The 20,282-nt window shown below is 35.7% G+C and overlaps 1 protein-coding gene and 1 long non-coding RNA gene across 3 annotated transcripts in view; one reads left to right on the top strand and one right to left on the bottom strand.

Moving 5' to 3' along the window:
* LOC138987242 (uncharacterized) overlaps positions 1–15,331 on the top strand; it is an 80,185-nt gene extending 64,854 nt beyond the window's left edge. The window contains exon 3 of the long non-coding RNA XR_011463709.1: positions 11,721–15,331. This is a non-coding gene — a long non-coding RNA (uncharacterized lncRNA). The remainder of the gene's footprint in view (positions 1–11,720) is intronic.
* Positions 1–20,282, bottom strand: part of ZNF654 (zinc finger protein 654) — an 83,504-nt gene that overhangs the window by 55,662 nt on the left and 7,560 nt on the right. For both annotated transcript variants that reach the window (XM_070367897.1, XM_070367891.1), the window contains exon 2: positions 112–257. In XM_070367897.1, the coding sequence (XP_070223998.1) occupies positions 112–257 (146 nt within the window). The remainder of the gene's footprint in view (positions 1–111; positions 258–20,282) is intronic.

Genomic DNA, 20,282 nt, shown 5'->3' with positions numbered 1-20,282 from the left:
TCCTTTTGAGGGAAGACTTTAAGAAAGGTTCTGTCTGCCAAAAAAAAAAAAAAATCAAAAACCAATTCTCAGATCAAAAAAATACTTTGATGAGAAGTAAAGAGTACTTACAAAGCAAGGCTACTCAAAACATATTGTACGTGCTCACATTCATCTGGGAATGATGCACTGGCTGATGTAAAACAACAAAGTGCCGTCTGAAGAACCTGAAGCTGTGGCAAAGGGACCTGCCATCTTCCAGCATAATCTTCAACCACCTGATAAGGAAGCAATCCAAAAAGTACATTATTAGAGAAAATGTTAAATTTGGATAAAACTTACCATATAAAACATTAGTTCAACATGAACACAAATGATTTAGGAGGGAAAAAAGTTATTTATTGTTTGTTGTTGTTTAGTTGCTAAGTTATGTCCACTCTTTTATGACCCTATAGACTGTAACCCACTAGGCTCCTATGTCCATGGGATTTCCCAAGCAAGAATACTGGAGTGTGTTGCCACTTCCCTCTCCAGGGGATCTTCGAACCCACATCTCCTACATTGGCAGGTGGATTCTTTACCACTGAGTCACCAGTGAAGCTTGTCTTTATTGTTTAGTTTCATTGTATACATCTGAAAATAAAATGAACTATTATCTGAAAATGTGGGAAAAAATTATAATATATAAAAGACCATATGGTTCAACTGCCAAATCTTTACCAAATGTTGTAATAAATGCTTTCACATCCTATGTCTAGCTTTTTTCCAAAGTACAAATTATCAAATATTAAAATAGCTAGACAGAAGATAGTAATAAATAAAATTAGAAATAAGCATCCATTATTATAATTTATATAGGACTGAACTAAACATTCTGGCAACAAATGAGTATTAAAGATATAGTGGTATGATACTCTTTCATAAACTGTACCATATTATGGGGAAAAGATTACAAAATAAAATCAGTCCTGGCTCTGCCACTTAACTAGTTTATGAATTTGGGTATGTCATCTACCTTCTTTATGCATTAGTTTCCTCATCATAACATGAAGATAACAATGCTTATCTTGCAGATTTACTCTAAGGCTAAACTGGGAACAATTTATGAGACAACAATTTAGAATTATCAATTGCTATAAAATGTTAATCATGATCTCTCACATGCAAGACTACTGTATGCAAACTATTATATTCTAGAAATTCATCTTATAAAACCAGTTGGCAAACTATGGCATGTAGGCCAAAGTCAGCCTACCACCATCTTTGTATGACCTACAATCTAAGAATGGGCATTACATTTTCAAATGGTTGAAAAAATATTTGTGATGCATGAAAATTACATGAAATTCAAATTTCAATATCCATAAACTCTTACTGCAGCATAACCAGGTTTATGCATTTACATATTATATAATCTATGGCTGCTTTCCTGCTATTACAGGTTGAGTCTTTATAATGAAATCATATGGCTAACAAAGTCTAAAATATTTAATATCTGCCCCTTTACAGAAAAAGCTTGCCAACTCCTGATTTAAAGCTGGTAAAACTAGAGAAGAGTAGAACAGCCATGAACATTTAGAGCTCAAGGACTTTTCATACTCATCACTTCCTGTTAGAGGTAATTTTCCATGGGTCCTTGTATTTCTAGTTTTAAAAGAGACCCAGACTGCCTTCATCCTTTCAAAGAAGTTTATAGGAAACAGCCTTGAAATACAGAGATGATGTCTGTCTTCAAAGCAATGGCTCTCTCTGGAGCAAAGGTCAGGCAGATATGCTTGCCCACTATTATAAAATATTGCTGTTGTTTGTTGTTGTTTAGTTACTAAGTTGTGTCCCACTATTCTGGGACTCTGTGGACTGTAGCCCACTAGGCTCCTCTATCCATGGGATTTAAGATTAGGAGTCCCTTGACTCATTGGAAAAGACTCTGATGCTGGAAAGGATTGGGGGCAGGAGGAGAAGGGGACGACAGAGGATGAGATGGCTGGATGGCATCACTGACTCGATGGACGTGAGTCTGAGTGAACTCCGGGAGTTGGTGATGGACAGGGAGGCCTGGCATGCTGCGATTCATGGGGTCGCAAAGAGTTGGACACGACTGAGCGACTGAACTGAAACTGAACTGAAGCTTGGATTCCTAAGCTGTGATGTAAACGTACTATGAGTTCAGGATTCACTTGGACCATTCACATTACCTTTGTGATACTTGAGAAGCAAAGGGAACCACCATGAACTTGAAGCTCATGTTGTTTGTTGTGCTATAAAAGTAACAGAGTCTGCTATCTCTAACCCAGGAGTTTCACTTCTTTGGCCGGCATTTGTGAAACTATGGCAATCTACCTTAGATAAAATCCCTGACTTTTCACAGTTCTTTGACAATTCCAAATTTTCATACCAGGTGCTAGTATGTCTCTAATATTTCTAGGAACATGTGTGGATAAAGGAGAAAGCTAGAGAGCATCAGCTGTATGAACTTGTATCCCCCTTCTATGATCTAGTACTTCTTAACCTGGGAATTAAAAACTACTACTAACTATGATGATCCCAAGTAGGACAGATTTTTCCAAACCACCATAGGCAAAACAAAGGAGGAACATGTAAATGGTGGTTTCCTGGATTTAAATTTTCTCTTCACTAAAGTGTTTGACCAACTTTATTGCCTTTTTTTTTGGCCCACATAACACCTCTCTGGTGCCACATTAAAAATAGGTACCTAACAAACTCACATTTTTCTATCTTTGGTTTGCTCTAATACATTTCTACTTAGAACCTTATTCACTTCCTATTTATGGGCTGGGTTTATGTCCTTAGAAGAGAACCTTTCTACTTTTTCAGGTTCTATAATCATTGTAGCTTCCCTTATTCACCAAGATTCAGCTATTAATACCCCATCTGATCCATCTGAATCCAAAATAATAAAACTACTTGTGTGCAGTACTTCCAATAGGCTTCCCATAATACACATGAAGGAAAATAAATAAAACTAGTTGAAATTTACAAGCAGTTGGCCCTCAGTATCTGCAGAGGTTTGGTTATAGGATCCCGCAGTTCAGTTCAGTTGCTCAGTCATATCCGACTCTTTGCAACCCCAAGGACTGCAGTATGCAAGGCTTCCCTTTCCATCAACTCATGTTCATCGAGTTGGAGATGCCTTCCAACCATCTCATCCTCTGTCATCCCCTTCTCCTCCTGACTTCAATCTTTCCCAGCATCAGATCTTTTCCAGTGAGTCAGCTCTTTGCATCAGGTGGCCAAAGTATTGGAGTTTCAGCTTCAGCATCAGTCCTTCCAATGAAAATTCAGGACTGATTTCCTTTAGGATGGACTGGTTGATATCCTTGCAGTCCAAGGGAGTCTCAGAGTCTTCTCCAACATCACAATTCAAAAGCATCAATTCTTCGGCACTCAGTTTTCTTTATAGTCCAACTCTCACATCCATTTAGATTACTGGAAAAACCATAGCTTTGACTAGATGGACCTTTGTTGGCAAATTAATGGCTCTGCTGTTTACAATGCTATTTAGGTTGGTCATAACTTTTCTTCCAAGGAGCAAGTGTCTTTTAATTTCATGGCTGCACTCACCATCTGCACTGATTTTGGAGCCCAAAAATATAAAGTCTCTCACTGTTTGCATTGTTTCCCCATCTATTTGCCATGTAATGATGGGAACAGATGCCATGATATTACTTTTCTGCATGCCGAGTTTTAAGCCAACTTTTTCATTCTCCTCTTTCACTTTCATGATTCCAGCTTGCGCTTCATCCAGTCCAGCGTTTCTCATGATTTACTCTGCATATAAGTTAAATAAGCAGGGTGACAATATACAGCCTTGACGTACTCCTTTCCCAATTTGGAACTGGTCTGTTGTTCCATGTCCACTTCTAACTGTTGCTTCTTGATCTGCATACACGTTTCTCAAGAGGCAGGTCAGGTGGTCTGGTATTCCCATCTCTTTCAGAATTTTCCACAGTTTGTTGTGATTCACATAGTCAAAGGCTTTGGCGTAGTCAATAAACCAGAAATAGATGGTTTCCTGGAACTCTCTTGCTTTTTTGATGATCCAGCAGGTGTTGGTAATTTGATCTCTGCTTCCTCTGCCTTTTTTAAATCCAGTTTGAACATCTGGAAGTTCATGGTTCACATACTGTTGAAGCCTGGCTTGGAGAATTTTGAGCATTACTTTACTAGCATGTGAGATGAGTGCAGTTGTGTGGTACTTTGAACATTTTTTGGCATTGTCTTTCTTTGGGATTGGAATGAAAACTGACCTTTTCCAGTCCTGTGGTCATTGCTGAGTTTTCCAAATTTGCTGGCATAATGAGTGCAGCACTTTCACAGCATCATGTTAGGATTTGAAATAGCTCAACTGGAATTCCATCACCTCCACTAGCTTTGTTTGTAGTGATGCTTCCTAAGGCCCACTTGACTTCACATTCCAGGATGTCTGGCTCTAGGTGAGTGATCACATCATCATGATTATCTGGGTCATGGAGATCGTTTTTGTATAGTTCTGTGTATTCTTGCAATCTTTTCTTAATATCTTCTGTTAGGTCCATACCATTTCTGTCCTTTATTGAGCCCATCTTTGCATGAAATGTTCCCTTGGTATCTTCTAATTTTCTTGAAGAGATCTCTAGTCTTTCCCATTCTATTGTTTTCCTCTATTTCTTCGCACTAAGGTTTTCTTATCTCTCCTTGCTAGTCTTTGGAACTCTGCATTCAAATGGGTATGTCTTTTCTCTTCTCCTTTGCCTTTTGCATCTTTTTTTTCCCTCAGCTATTTGTAAGGCCACCTCAGACAATCATTTTGCCTTTTTGCATTTCTTTTTCTTGGGGATGGTCTTGATCACTGCCTCCTGTAAAATGTAACGAACCTCCGTCCACAGTTCTTCAGGCACTCTATCAGATCTAGTCCCTTGAATAGATCTTTCACTTCCACTGAATAATAATAAGGGATTTGATTTAGATCATACCTGAATGGTCTTGTGGTTTTCCCCACTTTCTTCAAGTTAAGTCTGAATTTGGCAATAAGGAGTGCATGATCTGAGCCACAGTCAGCTCCTGGTCTTGTTTTTGCTGACTGTATAGAGCTTCTCCATCTTTGGCTGCAAAGAATATAATCAATCTGATTTCAGTATTGACTATCTGGTAATATCCATGTTTAGAGTCTTCTCTTGTGTTGTTGGAAGAGGGTGTTTGCTATGACCAGTGCGTTCTCTTGGCAAAACTCTGTTAGCCTTTGACCTGCTTTGTTTTGTACTCCAAGGCTATATTTGCTTATTACTCCATATCTCTTGACTTCCTACTTTTTCATTCAAGTCCCCTATAATGAACTGCTGTGTAGGGCCACCCAAGATGGACGAGTCATGGTGGAGAGTTCTGACAAAACATAGTCCACTGGAGAAGAGAATGGCAAATCACTTCAGTATTCTTGCCTTGAGAACCCCATGAACAGTATGAAAAGGCAAAAAGATAGGACACTGAAAGATGAACTCCCCAGGTCGTTAGGTGCCCAACATGCTACTGGAGATGAGTGGAGAAGTAACTCCAGAAAGAATGAAGAGATGGAGCCAAAGCAAAAACAGCACCCAGGTGTAGAGGTGACTAGTCATGGAAGTAAAGTCCGATGCTGTAAAGAGCAATACTGCATAGGAACCTGGAATGTTCGGTCCATGAATCAAGGCAAATTGGAAGTGGTCAAACAGGAGATGGCAAGTGTGACATCGGCATTTTAGGAATCATCAAACTAAAATGGACTGGAATGGGTGAATTTAACTCAGATGACAGGATCGCCCACCCCATATCAAAATTTACAGATGCTCAAGTTCTTTATATAAAAGTGTATTTGCATATCATCTCTGAAATTACTTATAATACATAATACAGTGTAAGTACTATGTAAATAGTTGCAAGCACACAGCAAATTCAAGTTTTGTGTTTTGGAACATTCTGGGTCTTTTTCCAAGTATTTTTAATACACAGCTGGTTGAATCCACAGATGTGGAACTCACAGATATGGAGGACTGACTGAATCTTCTTACGCCGTTTAATGTCATGCCAGATACTAATATTGTACTATAATATTCACTATAACACTTCTTTATAAATATTTTCCTTAAAATATATAAAACTTTACATTACATTGTCTTTTTATTCTGAAATGTTTCTCCTGCACTATAACTTATTAGTAAGCACTTAACTAATGAGAGCTGATCCCATGACATTATAATATGAAGGTACTCTACTCAGCTACTGTGCAGCGAGGAACACACCTTATTATATTTGTCATTTTCTTTGGTATTCTAATAAGTAACAGTTTTTACTGTCACTCTATAAAGAACTGCGGTATAGAGAATTACGTACTTTATTTAAGAACATTAAAATACATCATCCAAATTACTACAGTCTGAAATGTGTTCCCCTAAAGTTCATGTATTGAATGATGTCTTAACCCCAGTGTGACTGTATTTAGAAATAGGATATTTTGTTATAGCAGCCAGGGCTGCCTAACACACAAATGTATAAAAATAACACAAACGCAGCAGTTTAAGAACCCCTAAAATATAAAGTGATCAACTAAAATAAGATTATGTTTCTTAACTGAGTTCTCCTTTTTTCTAACACAACAGTGAAGACTGCCAAACACTAGTTTGTCACTAAGCAAAAGAATCCCAATATCTAAATCCAGGTTATAATAGACTAATATCATTAACACAGTATCCAGGATGACTTTACTTCTATTAGCTGGCCATTCGCACCCATGTCACTCTCCTACCTGAAACCTCCCACTGTCATCAACATTATTTCATATATTTCACAGGTGTCAACAGAGCTGTTCACTAATGTTAATTTCATTACTTGCTTACAGTGAATCCACCCACTTTTTAAATCTAACATACCATGGCCATGGTCTTTTAGTGGTTAGTACTCTGTCATGTGATTAAGCCACATCACAATCACTCTAAGAGCTTCAAAAAATGGTTATAATACATCCCAATCTATGCACTGAATAAATCTTTTAATCTTCTAAATACCTAAAATAAACATTGTAACAAATAGTCTTTTCCCCAACCCTTTCAGTATCATTAGGTTATTCATTTATAATATAGCTTATATACACACATATATTTATGTGTGTATATATAAATATATTTCCTAGCTCTGTCCATTGAGAGGGCCTAGGAGCAATGACACCTCAGTAGAAGTACACATACTTAGGACCCAAATCTTTGTTTCTAAACACTATTCTCCAATATCCTTGGGTCTCCTCACGCACAAAGAACTTGGGCTGCTCAAGCCCTCCTCCAGCAGAGATGGAACAGGGAAAATATCAAGATAAGACTTGAACACTTTGTGCTGCCAGAAAGTAATGAAATGCTGAAACGGTGATGGAATATAAGATGATGGGAGCCAACCTGAAGGCGCTCTGAGCAGTTAAAGCTAGAACAATTTGAGCAACAAAATAAATGATGGTATCCATGAGTCTCTACTGATAGAAATAATCTAATTAATCAATAAAAGTTAGGGATGAGACTGCTTTTCCTCACAGCAGAATACCAATTAATACGTATCAATAAAAAGAGAGAAACAGAGAATCACCGTTAGGCAAATACTATATATAGCAATGAATGTTGCAGACAAGAACCACAAATCTATGCTATTATTAGTGGGTGAAAAATTTGAGAAGTTTCAAGATTTGCCATCTCAAAGCAATTCCCACAAGACTGTTATCAACTAAAAACAGAAAGATAGTATCTTTAAGTGGAGAAACCTCACAAACTTAACCAAGCCATCAAGGTAAACAGCATCAATAACTAGTAAAGCATACTATCATAAACCTCTTGATATGATGCTCCAAGAAAGACAAAAGCATTTTTGTGGTAATTTTGCCAAAAATGCAAAAACCTAATTCTAATTATGAGAAATCCTCAAACAAATCCAAACTATAGGATATTTTACCAAACAAAAAACAAAAAACAAAAAACACCACCCTGACCAGTACTCTTCAAACATGCAAAGGTCATGAAAGGAAAAACTGAAGAACTGCTAGAGAGTGGAAGACACTAATAACTAAACACAATGCGAGATCAGAAATAACATCCTGAAACAAAGGAAAAAAAGAGCAATAGTGGCAAAACTGGTAACTTTCTAATAAGGGCTGTAATTTACTGGATATTATACAATGTTACTTTCCTGAGCTTGATAAGTGTATTCTTTTCTACAAATATAAAATTAGTTCACTTTTTAGGTTTAAAAACAAAATTTTTTGTTCCAAACTTTCCCCTCAGATTTCAATGTTCTCACTTATTTTCGGGATGCTATTTTATAATATAAATACATTTACTTTCCTTATCTTATTACCTAACTACACACCAAGATTTACCCTCACCTATGGGTTTCATTTGTAGTCAGATAGAAAAATAAATCAGGTAGATTGCCAGCACTGTGGGGAGAATACAGGTTTTGGAATCAAGACAGATTAGGCTTTGTCATTTATTAGCTGTGTAACATTAGCGAAGTTATTAACCTTCTCAATCTAAGTTTGCAATAAAATGAATTTAATATTAATCACAGAGCTACTGAAGAACTAAGGTAATATGTCAAAATCCAGGATAATAACAAATAGCTATTATTATTATTATTATTATTATAAAAACAAAGTACACTTTGTTTCAAAAAATAGCCAGCAAGCTTAAGCTTACTCTGGTGACTATTTCAATGCATCAGTATGAACTGGTTAACTGTTTCCAGATGTAAAATTACAACAAATTTTACTCACTGTTATTAGTAAGCATATAAGTCACTCACAAATAAAACCTATTCAAAAGCTATTGCTGAGTTTCAACTATTTTGTTCAATATTCATTGACAAATAAAGTATATCCTAGATACAGTAATACAAATAAAATAACTTCATGCCTGAATAGATATTAATAGATTTTGGTACCTTTCAATTCTTCATTTGATTCCAAACTCACTAGGGAAAGCAATATACTAAATGCTCTCTGTATAAACATGAAAACTGGCATAAAACTTCCTGTGTAAACATTAAAACAAGGGAACTCCAAAATATGTGGAAATGTATATGAATATCAAATTAACATGTGGAGTGAACAGACCTCTTCATTTGTCTGCACCTGGTGATATCCACAGATGCGTGTGTACATGACAAAGTCTTAACTAGCATGGGCTAAGCAGAACCCTGCATCTGACTTCAATTTGGCATGGCCACTAAGGCAAAAGAAATAAAAGCAAAAATAAACAAATGAGACCTAAACTTTTTAAAAAGCTTCTGCACAGCAAAGGAAACCATAAACAAAAGGAAAAAACCTACAGAACTGGAGAAAATAAATGCAAATTATGTGACCAACAAGGGGTGTGCAAAATATACAAACTGCTCATACAACTCAATTAAAAACAAAAATCCAATCACAAAATGATCAGAAGACCTGAATAGACATTTTTGCTAAGATATACAGATGGCTAACAGGCACATGAAAAGATGCTCAATAAAGATAATTATAGGAGAAATGCAAATCGAAACAATAATGAGGTATCACCTCACACGTGTCAGAATGGCTATCATCAAAAAGTCTACAGGTAACAAATGTTGGAGAGGATATGGAGAAAGGGAAACTCTTCTACACTCTTGGTGGAAATGTAAATTGATGTAGCCAACATGAGAAACAGTGTGGAGGTTTTTCGAAAAACTAAAAATAAGAATACCATATTACCCTATGATCTAGCAATTCCATTCCTAGGTATATATCTGGAAAGGAAAAACAAAACTTTACTTTGAAAAGATAAATGCACCCCAATATCCACAGCACTATTTGCAGTAACCAAGATATGAAAGCAACCCAAGTGCCCATCAACAAATGACCAAATTAAGATGAGACATATATATACAAGGCAATATTATCCAGCCACAAAAATATTAAAAAAAATACTGCTATCTGTAGCAATGTGGATGGACCTAGAAAATATTATGGTTAGTGAAATATGTCAGAGAAAGCCAAATACTATATGATAATATTCCAAATACTATATAAGGAATCTAAAAAATAATACAAATGAATGTTTATGCAAAACATAGACTCACAGATATAGAACCAACTTGTAGATACCAAATGGGAGAGGGAAAGCAGGAGGGGCAAATTAGGGGTGTGTGATTAACAGATACAAACTACTATATATAAGAGATAAGCAACAGAATATACCATAAAGTGTAAGGAATTATACCCATTATCTTGTAATAACCTATATGGAATATAATCTGCAGAAATATTGAATCATGCTGCACATCTGAAACTATCACAAACTACTGTTAAGTCAACTATACTACAATTTTAAAAAATCAGCCTGACCTGGCATGATGGTATTGCAGGTGTTGTTGAGGCAATAATTATATTTTGAATTTTTCAAATGTCCTTTAGTTATACACGTTTCTTAGATACTAGTAGGTGGAAATCTTTTTTTGTTCCTTCTGTCTGGTTTCTCAACAAAGTCCACAAGCCAAAGAATTAAACTGAAAAACCAGTTAAGTTCCATATGGGTCTTAGAACACTAGTGTGTGAATGTCTAGACTTTAAATTATTAATATTAGTCTTAGATGAGCTGACTTATTTTGATCCCTGTTAATTTTGTTCTCAGAGAAAAGCTCTTATATTCATGTGACTTGCCCAAAGGCTTCTAGAGTCACTGTCATATGATCTCTAGTAACTTCTGAGAATGATATGTACATGAACTTTTATTTGAGTTCAATGAAGATGTCCAGTGGATTTTATTAAGTGCAGAAATAAAGAAAGGTCAATCTTAATTATTATTTGGGGCATAAATCACTTTCCTAGACTGACGCAGAAGAAAAACTCGATGGAATTACTACACATTCAAAGCAGAAACTAAAAAGGGTTAACAATAACTTTAGATACCAGGTATGGTTAGTCTCAAGAACTAAATTTGTTTCTAAAAGGTGACTAACTTTCAATCAAAATAACAGTGAAAGAGTTAAAAAAAATAAAATAAAAGGAGGTCATGTTAAGATGGAAGAAAAGTGGGACTTTCTTAAGAATGAATTCAATTTCAGAAACTAAACTAGTCAGATATGAAAAAAGAAAACGAGAATATACTGATATATACCAGAACTATGCATTCTTAAAGATGGAATTGGGGGGGAAATGTATTTTAGCTGTTACTCATCAGAAAGGAAGAGTGACTGACTCCAGAAGTATCTAACAGAGGTACAGGAGGTAAACTGAAGCGTGGAAGTTGCAGTGAATCAGAATGGAAATCCAATTATGGTAAAACAGTATTTTAAAGAAATAGAAAATACATAATAAGAGTAAGTGTAAAAATCACACACCATGAAGACTGAGACTGCTATTCAGTAACATAAAATCTGTACAAATGTGAAAGGTTAAAAAAAAAAAACAACTGAGAGATTATCAATGAATACCTGAAGCATTTCAGATGCGTTTCAAATTACTAGTTATTATAGGAGGCAATGTAGGATATGGCACAGTGTCACAAAGAAAAATGCCCCAGGAACTCAAAGTTAGGCCTCAGGGAATGGACAGGAAAAGCAAAACTGAAGAAAAGCAAAATAAGAGGTTAAACCTTGGTTTGATGTTGAGCTGGTAAGATTTCCTTAAATCTTGGAGATAAGAATGGGCAAAATCTGTTTCATGGTGAATGCTTTTCAGTAAATTCCCTATTCCTTGACTTTCATCTCTGGTATTACAGGAGATCTTACTGAAGATAAGAGATAACTGAAGAATAATAAAACCTAAGCCCAAAAGCAAACAGAAAGGGAAAGGAAGACAGGAGGAACCAACTTAAGAATAGGCTAAAATATAAACAAAAACAGAAACCAACTATGTTTATATGAAATGGCATATCCTATCATTGCTGAAGGACTTTCCTGGTAGCTCAGAAGTAAAGAATCTGCCTGCCAATGCAGGAAACGCCCCTGGATCAGGAATTCTGGAGGAAGAACTGGCAACCCACTCCAGTATCCCTGCCTGGAGAATCCCATGGACAGAGGAGCCTGGAGGGCAACAGTCCATGGGGTCACAAAAAGAGTCAGACACAACTTAGTGACTAAATAACAACAATCACTGCTGAAAGGAATGTGACAAAAAGGAATGTTTACACTGCCAGTGAGGTAGAACAAATCATGCAAGGTCTAGAACAGTTAAAGGAGATCAAACCAGTCAATCCTAAAGGAAATCAATCTGAATATTCATTGGAAGGACTAATGCTGAAGCTGAAGCTCCAATACTTTGGCCACCTGATACAAAGAACTGACTAATTTGAAAAAACCCTGATGCTGGGAAATATTGAAGGTGGGAGGAGAAGGAGACGAGAGAGAACAAGATGGTTGGGTGGCATCACTGACTCAATGGACATGAGTTTGAGCAAGCTCCAGGAGATGGTGAAAGACAGGGAAGCCTGGCGTGCTGCAGTCCGTGGGGTCACAAAGATTCGGACATGACTGAGAGACTGAACGACAACAACAGAACAGTTAAAAGCAGAATAAAGAAAGGATTTAGAGGAGCAAGTGGCAGAAGACATACTATCTTCAATGAGTACAGACATCAGAAATATTAAAAGTAGCTTTATTTCATTATGGCTATTGTCCAAATAATACAAATATGTGGCACAAGAGGAGTGCTTTTATGATTTTAGCTCAATAGGCCTAAGAATTTCAGGGCAAGTGGCAAAAGTCATAGTAACACAAGGCTAAAAATGTTTTGGCACAGGCTGGGGACAGAGAAATCCAGAGACGAGGGCAGAACATCAGAGCTATGGTAATGGCAAGGCTCGAGTCTTATGGAGCCTTGCAGAGATTGTACTTTGAGCTTTACACACTACAAGTAAGTGATATACTCTTTACAAAAGGCAGTAAAGAAGCTATACCACTAAACAGAATCTATACTTACTGTAGCACAGGAGTTCCAGGACAATACATAAAAAAACAGAAATTAAAAGTTTTTAATATGAAGGAAACCTTAAGAAAGAGACATCAAGTATGACCTGGTGCCTGGGGCTGTCATTCATGAAATATATAACTTTGCAAGACAGAAGATCAGAAACAGCTTTCAAGAAAGCAGAAATGTTCAGGTAAAGTGCTTCCACCTCTCAAACAATTATCATAAGCATAGAGTGGCACAACTGTTTGATGAGTTTTCCCAGTAAAACTTTACAAGTTATAGACACTGGCAGTTGCTATAACTGACTAGCACCCTGGTGAGGTTGAAACCAAAACTGACTTGATACCTTGATTTTTGTGCACCCATCTTTCCTTTAATATTCATCTTTAGTGATACCACTAAATCCTACTGGCAAAAGTGATGTGAGTCAACTGTACTATGTACTAAGTTCAAGGAATTACTACTGTTTCTCAGTTTAATGGGTGTTGGCTGGGTAGTGTAAGGAGCGTTTGCCCTACTCACCTTCTGGATTCTTAAAAAAGTATGGTTGGAGGTTAAATGATTTTCCTTTTGAGGTGCAAAAGAAACCACTCCCAGTGAGAAGACAACCAAGCTACAGTTCCTGAAAACTCCCCAGCCCTAACCAAACAGGCACAATGGCTCTGATTAAGCAATATTCCAGGAAGGCAGAAATTTGGTATCTTAACCTGTTTGGGACTCTAGACTTTAATTTCTCTTAGTGAAATTAATCATAGGAGACCATTCATTTGATCCAAATGAAGTGTTTCTGGCAGACATAACAAGAGGCAGGAGAATACTTATTCAAGCTGAAGGAGGGGGCAAAAACACTAGAGTAGCTGAAGGTAAGTAGCAGAGACAAAAAGTAATAGGAGACAAGTTAAAAAGCTAGACAGAGGCTAGATCATGAAGCCCTGCAGTCCACTCCAAGAATTTTGGCTTTGACCCTAAGACAGAAAAACATGGAAGGTTTAGTTTAGAAGAGACCTCACTCTTATGTCTTTAAAAGGTAACAATAACCCTATGTACGAGACAGCAAAAGAGACACTGATGTATAGAACAGTCTTATGGACTCTGTGGGAGAGGGAGAGGGTGGGAAGATTTGGGAGAATGGCATTGAAACATGTATAATATCATGTATGAAACGAGTTGCCAGTCCACGTTCGATGCACAATACTGGATGCTTGGGGCTGGTGCACTGGGACGGCCCAGAGGGATGGTATGGGGAGGGAGGAGAGAGAAGGGTTCAGGATGGGGAACACATGTATACCTGTGGCGGATCCATTTCGATATTTGGCAAAACTAATACAATATTGTAAAGTTTAAAAATAAAATAAAATTTAAAAAAAATTAAGTAGTATCAAACAGTAACAGCATTAAAAGGAAAATAAACTTACAAATGATTGAACATATTATGTTTTTAAATGCAGATTTCCAAAATGTTCATGCTTTTGCAAGAAAAACAATATGTTACAAGCTAATAAATATATAACCCGACACACAAAAAAAAGGATCACTTGGCTCTGTGGAGAAAAGAACCAAGAAAACTAGAAGCAGGGAGATAAAATTTCCCAGAGGAAGGATGACTATGGCTTGGATCAAGGTCGTGACAGTGATTGCAGCAGTCAGATAAACTTTTTCTCCCTTACTAGATGATATGGTTTCTTGAAGGAAGGGGATGTGAACTTTTCCTTCTTTAATCTCCTATAATCATTAGGATGAAACTTTCCACATAGTACACAGCCAATGTTTTTTTTTTTTTTTTTTTTAGGAATACCTTCTACAACACTTTATGTACCTAGATCTATGCCTAAGATAATTAAGGATAATTCAATAGATTGATACTAAGAAAAAATAAGTTTTATATATATATATACTGTCAGACAGGCATATATGCAGCATTTTATAAATACCTATTGAGTTATGAGCACTTACTAGTTATTGAAGTTAAGTTCAAAATATAAAGAGAATACAAAGAATCTCAAGAGTTAAAGGGCAAAACATGTGGAATCTAAAACATGGTACAAATGAACCTATCTACAACACAGAACTAGACTCACAGACAGAGATCAGGCTTATAGTAGGGGAGAGGACAGGGGAGAGGAGTGCACCAGGAATCTGGGGTTGGTAGATACAAACTATTACATATAGAATGGATGAACAACAAGGTCTTACTGTATTGCACAGGGAACTATATCCAGTCTTCTAGGATAAACCATAATGGAAAATAATATTTTAAAAGAATGTATATATGTGTAAAACTGAGTCACTCTGCTGTTCAGCAGAGATTGGTACAACACTGTACATCAACTATACTTCAATAAAAGAAAAGACTAGCAATTCAAAATAATAAAATTTTAAAACAATAATAAAAAAAAGGAGTTAAAGGACAAAATGGCTTCAGTTAATATAGAGTTTTAAAGAAACTACAAATAGAATATTTTTTTCAAAAAAATCAAGTTAAGAAAGGACTGCATAGTAAGAGTTAAGTCCCATAAAGGGAAGCAGAAATTGAATATTTGCTCTTCACAAGCATGGGATGAAATGGAGGAAATTAAAATAATAAAAAAGGGTGAATGAGTTTTAAGATTCTAACTCAGTTCTACTTTTTTTTCAACTGCCTCCCCTCTTGATAAATTATATACACTCACTGTAGTAAATCTGGATTATTAAAAAAATCATCCATCATTTTCTGCCCACATATAACCACTATTAACATCTTGGTAATTTCTCTTTTCTAGCGTGTGACATGGGGTTAGTTGCTTAACCTCTCTGAGTCTCATCTGTGCCATTCATAAAATGAAGATTAAAAACAGTACCTATCTCACAGGATTATAGAAAAGAATCAATAAGAAAGTAGCACAGGGGCTGAGATACTTTTTTTTGAAAAGGCCAGAAAGCTGTTTATGAGCCACACATTGTCCATCTCAACTACTTAACCCTGTTATATCATGAAAGCAGCCATAGAAAATACAGAAGTGAACGGGCAAAGTCCAATAAATTTTTATTTGCAAAAGCAGGCAGTGTTGCTTATATCACAATGGCTTGCAGCAAAGGTTCATAACTTGTTGGTGTATCTGAATGACTGTGGTCTGTATTTGTTTAGTAAGATTCGAAATTCTTAGGAGAATCTGAGAAAAAAACAAAAACTTTACACTTGCTCACCAAGGAAATGCAAGTACACTTCTTTTGCAAATACTTTTAGAGTTCACAGACTTCCTGAAGTCACAAATGACTCCTATAGTTTATCTTCAAGAAATCCTGTCTCTAGTGAAGTAGCTCGTTTGATTTTTATTTACAGCACCACCCCCCTCTAAAATACAGTGCATCTGGTGAGAATGGACCAGCCTATATTCAAACTGTATAGTCTTCCTACAAACAAATTTTTCCACCTAATTTTTTAGTCATTATATTTTATCTTCCTAGGTCATTATATAGTCATTGAGAACATTTTTTAAGGCTGAATAGTTTACGAGGTTGAAAAATGTTCAGCTGTTTTAGCTGTTCTGGTTGCGTTTTCATTTTCAACTCATTCCTTTAATTACAGTTAATATTACAATGAATTGCTTTATATCCAAATTTATATTTCTCAGAAATTAATGTTGTAAGTCAAAAAGTACAAATTATTTTTAATGTTTCTAATCTATTTTGATGAATTATGGTTCAGAAAGCTTGTGGTGATTTCTGCTCCCATCATTTGAACATGAGATATCCATTTCACCACACCCTCATTGAGTATGGAATATGACTTTACTGATGAGTTCTATAACCTGAGAGATCTTTGGCAAGTTTCCAAAACATGGCAAAGGATAATAAAGTCTAAAAATGCACAGCCACTGCTCTGCGTTAGTAAAATTTCAAGATATTCAAGGTTAATCTAAATAATATGGAGAGACAAACTTTAAAATTTTAATCATTAAGAAAAACATCTGAAATATATTCCATAACCCTCCAGCCTTCAAACTACTAGGTAATAACATGAAGTAACTGGTTTGTAATCATCACTAACTCTTGCATTTTAAAAATGACCACTAAAGTGAGCCACTGCTTCAGAGAGAAGCATATCCCATTCAAGTGGGTTGGGGGAAAAAATAAAAAGTTTGAAAATCACTTATTAGAGAGAACTTCTGATAGCTTAAGTTTAGTTTTTTTCTCTCTTTCGCATTCATAAACATCTTTAGTTTCTGCTGCCTTGAGTATTTTTAAATCACTACTTCCACTCAATAATTGCTTAAGTATAGTATATACTGATATATATGCACAGATACTATAATAGATACTGAATGCTTATTCCTAGATATAATATATATGTATACTTGAATGGTTAAGTATACAGGCTCTTGACAGACTGGCCAAGATTCCAATCTGACTTAGGCCATTTAATCTCTCTTAGTCTAAAATTTTCTAAACTTTAAAATGAGAATAATGGCACATACCACATAGGGTAGTGGATTAAATGAGACAGAAGAGGTAAAACACTTATCACAGTATCTGACACACAGAAAATACTCAAAATATCACTTATATTCATAAACTTCAATAAAATAAGTAAACCTTTCTGATAACTAAAAATATAACACACACATAGCAAATCATTGACAAGTGGTTAGTGAATATTTAAAATGTTTTAACTTCAGGGTAACTAAAACAGATATGGGTTAATTTTAGTAAACTCCAGTTATAGAACTATGTATTAGTAAATTGTGTACATGTTTTATCAGAGTATCAAATACATACACACATATATAAGGTACAAAGAACAATGTTGTGTACCCATCTATTAATATCTACTGATACAACTACTTCTCTAATTTCTTTCTCTTTTCACTTCTCTGTTTTACCATAAATGTAGCCAGAAAAGGAGGATGTCCCCTTCTCACTCAAAGTTAATTAACTAATCAATTATAGTGTATCACTCAACACTGAATAAATACAGCTAATCAAGTTCTCCATGCCTTTACCTACCCAGACAAGCCCTGAGGAACAAAAATACAGACTAATGGTCACTCTGTTCTCAAAATCAGCAAACTCAGATGGTTCTGCAGGTCAATTAAATCTCTCTCTTTAAGCAGCTACCATTTTAGACTTCTGTTCACTTTAAATCTCTAACCACCCCCATATACTCTCAAGAGATGAAGCTTCCACCTACCTCAAAACTCCTATACAAAGCACCTCTTCCATTTGTGCTTTGAATCTTATCATCCTTTCCCTTTTAGGGTCTTATTTTACAGATTATCTCTTCTTTCATTATTTCTTCCTTTCAAATGAATCATTCTCATCCAATTTTAAGCACAACAAATTCTCAACTATTTTAGGAAAAATAAAAACAAAAAACTTCACCTTCAACCCACAATTTCTCCAGTTTCCACCCATATCTTCCCATCTCCTTTATATCTATATTACTATTTACATCTTTGCTTCCCACTCCTCAAACTACTCCAGTCTGACTCCTGCTCCCATCAATTACATGAAAACAGAGCTTTGCTTAAAGTCACCAAAGATCTCCATGTTAATTCAATGGTTGGACCTCAATAGTTTTCGATGCCAATTACCATTCACTTCATCCTTCATTCTTATCTTCTGTTTCACCATAGTTACCTGGTTTTCTCCAAGCTCTTTAATCTTTCTCAGACTTATCAAGTCTCAATATTTCTAATAGGCCATTTAACTGTGGAGTTTCTTCACCTCTAAGTCTTTTTCTCTATATTATCTTTTTATGTGAGCTCATTCACATGCATGGCTTCAAATACCATCCACACAACTATGACTGACCAGACCTCACTTCTGAGCTCCGGATTATGTAAAGCCAATCATCTTTAAGATCTCTCCTTGGAGACACCTTAAATTCAACAAACTAAAGCAAAGAATCTCAGTCAAAGTCAACTTGCCCGAGAATGCAGGCGCCTGCATTTTATATATACTTTTTCTTCATAGACCTGATCAAAGTTATAGCTATACACTAAAACAGGGACAGTGCCTGTTTGATTATCACTATATGACCAATGCCTTATATAATCATTCATCAGGATTTGGGAGACTGGTTCCAGGATCATTTCCAAAACCTCTACCCCACCCACAGATACCCAATCTGTAGGTGCTCAAGTGTTTCATTTAAAATGGTATAGTATTTGTATATAACCTACACATATTCTCCCAAATACTTTAAATCATCTGTGGATTACTTAAATACCTAATACAATGTAAATGCTATGTAAATAGTTGCCAGTGTGCAGCAAATTCAAGTTTTGCTTTTTGGAACTTTCTGGAATTTTCCCCCCAATATTTTTTTCATCTCTGGTTGGCTGAACTCGGGGCTATAGAGCCATGGATATGGAGGGCCAATTTTATAAACAATAAGCATCAACCCTAACATCAATCACTTTTTTTTCTACTGTTTAAACACAAAGCCTTTCAACTGTTTTTCATGTTCACCACTGCTTTAGGGAATTGAAGGTATTAAGTGGTTGGTATATGAGTGTCAATATACTGAACTTTAGGATCTTATGTCACACATTATACAGATTGACCTCCTCTCATATTTAGTTGCCACCAAGTGTTCCACCACAGTGCTAAACAGGTGATGCTGATTGGGTCTCATCCCAGAGAGCTGACCTATTACTGAACAGAGTTTACAGCTGAAATGATGAACCAACCTGTCAGAGATAAGCTAAAAAATAAAGGTGATACATATTACATGGAAGCTGAAGACTTCCTTGTATTAGATTCCTTTGAAATTACAAACTGTAAAAATACTCTCCAAATCAGACTAGATATTGTAAAAATATAACTAGAGTTAGTATTTTAATAAATTATATTAGATTTCAAATGGCCTAATATCCTTCTCATTACATATTAATATATACTTTATTAAAACAACAACTTTTGGCTGCAAGCCATGTGGTATCTTAGTTCCCTGACCAGGGACTGACCCCATGCCCCCTGCAATGGAAGCATGGAGTCTTAATCACTAGACTGCTAGGGAATCCCAATATACATTTTAAATAGCATATTAATTGACCATATTTTATTGACCATATTTTATTTTTCAAATACATATACACCTTTTACCATATCTTTCTTTAAAGTTTTCTTTTTTGCTTTTATTTGTAATTGCTAAAGGTATAGTTTATCAAATTTTGGCAAGAAAATAAAGATCAGTGCCAACAATAACAGTACAATTAGTGCCTTAACGTCTGTTTGGCAGAACTGTAAAATAATGGTATCACTCGAAGTTTTAAAGCAATGACTTCATTTAAAAGTATTTTCTTCTACCATTTTATCTACAAAAACTGAAATAAATTTCTTTAACCCAATGTTATGGGTGATTATTAGAAAGCAGTAATGAATATATATT

This window comes from Bos mutus, chromosome 1 (assembly GCF_027580195.1).
Source record: "Bos mutus isolate GX-2022 chromosome 1, NWIPB_WYAK_1.1, whole genome shotgun sequence".
NCBI classification, from domain to species: Eukaryota; Metazoa; Chordata; class Mammalia; order Artiodactyla; family Bovidae; genus Bos; species Bos mutus.
Note: the sequence above shows the minus strand (reverse complement) of the source record. Positions and strands in the feature narration are given on the sequence as shown.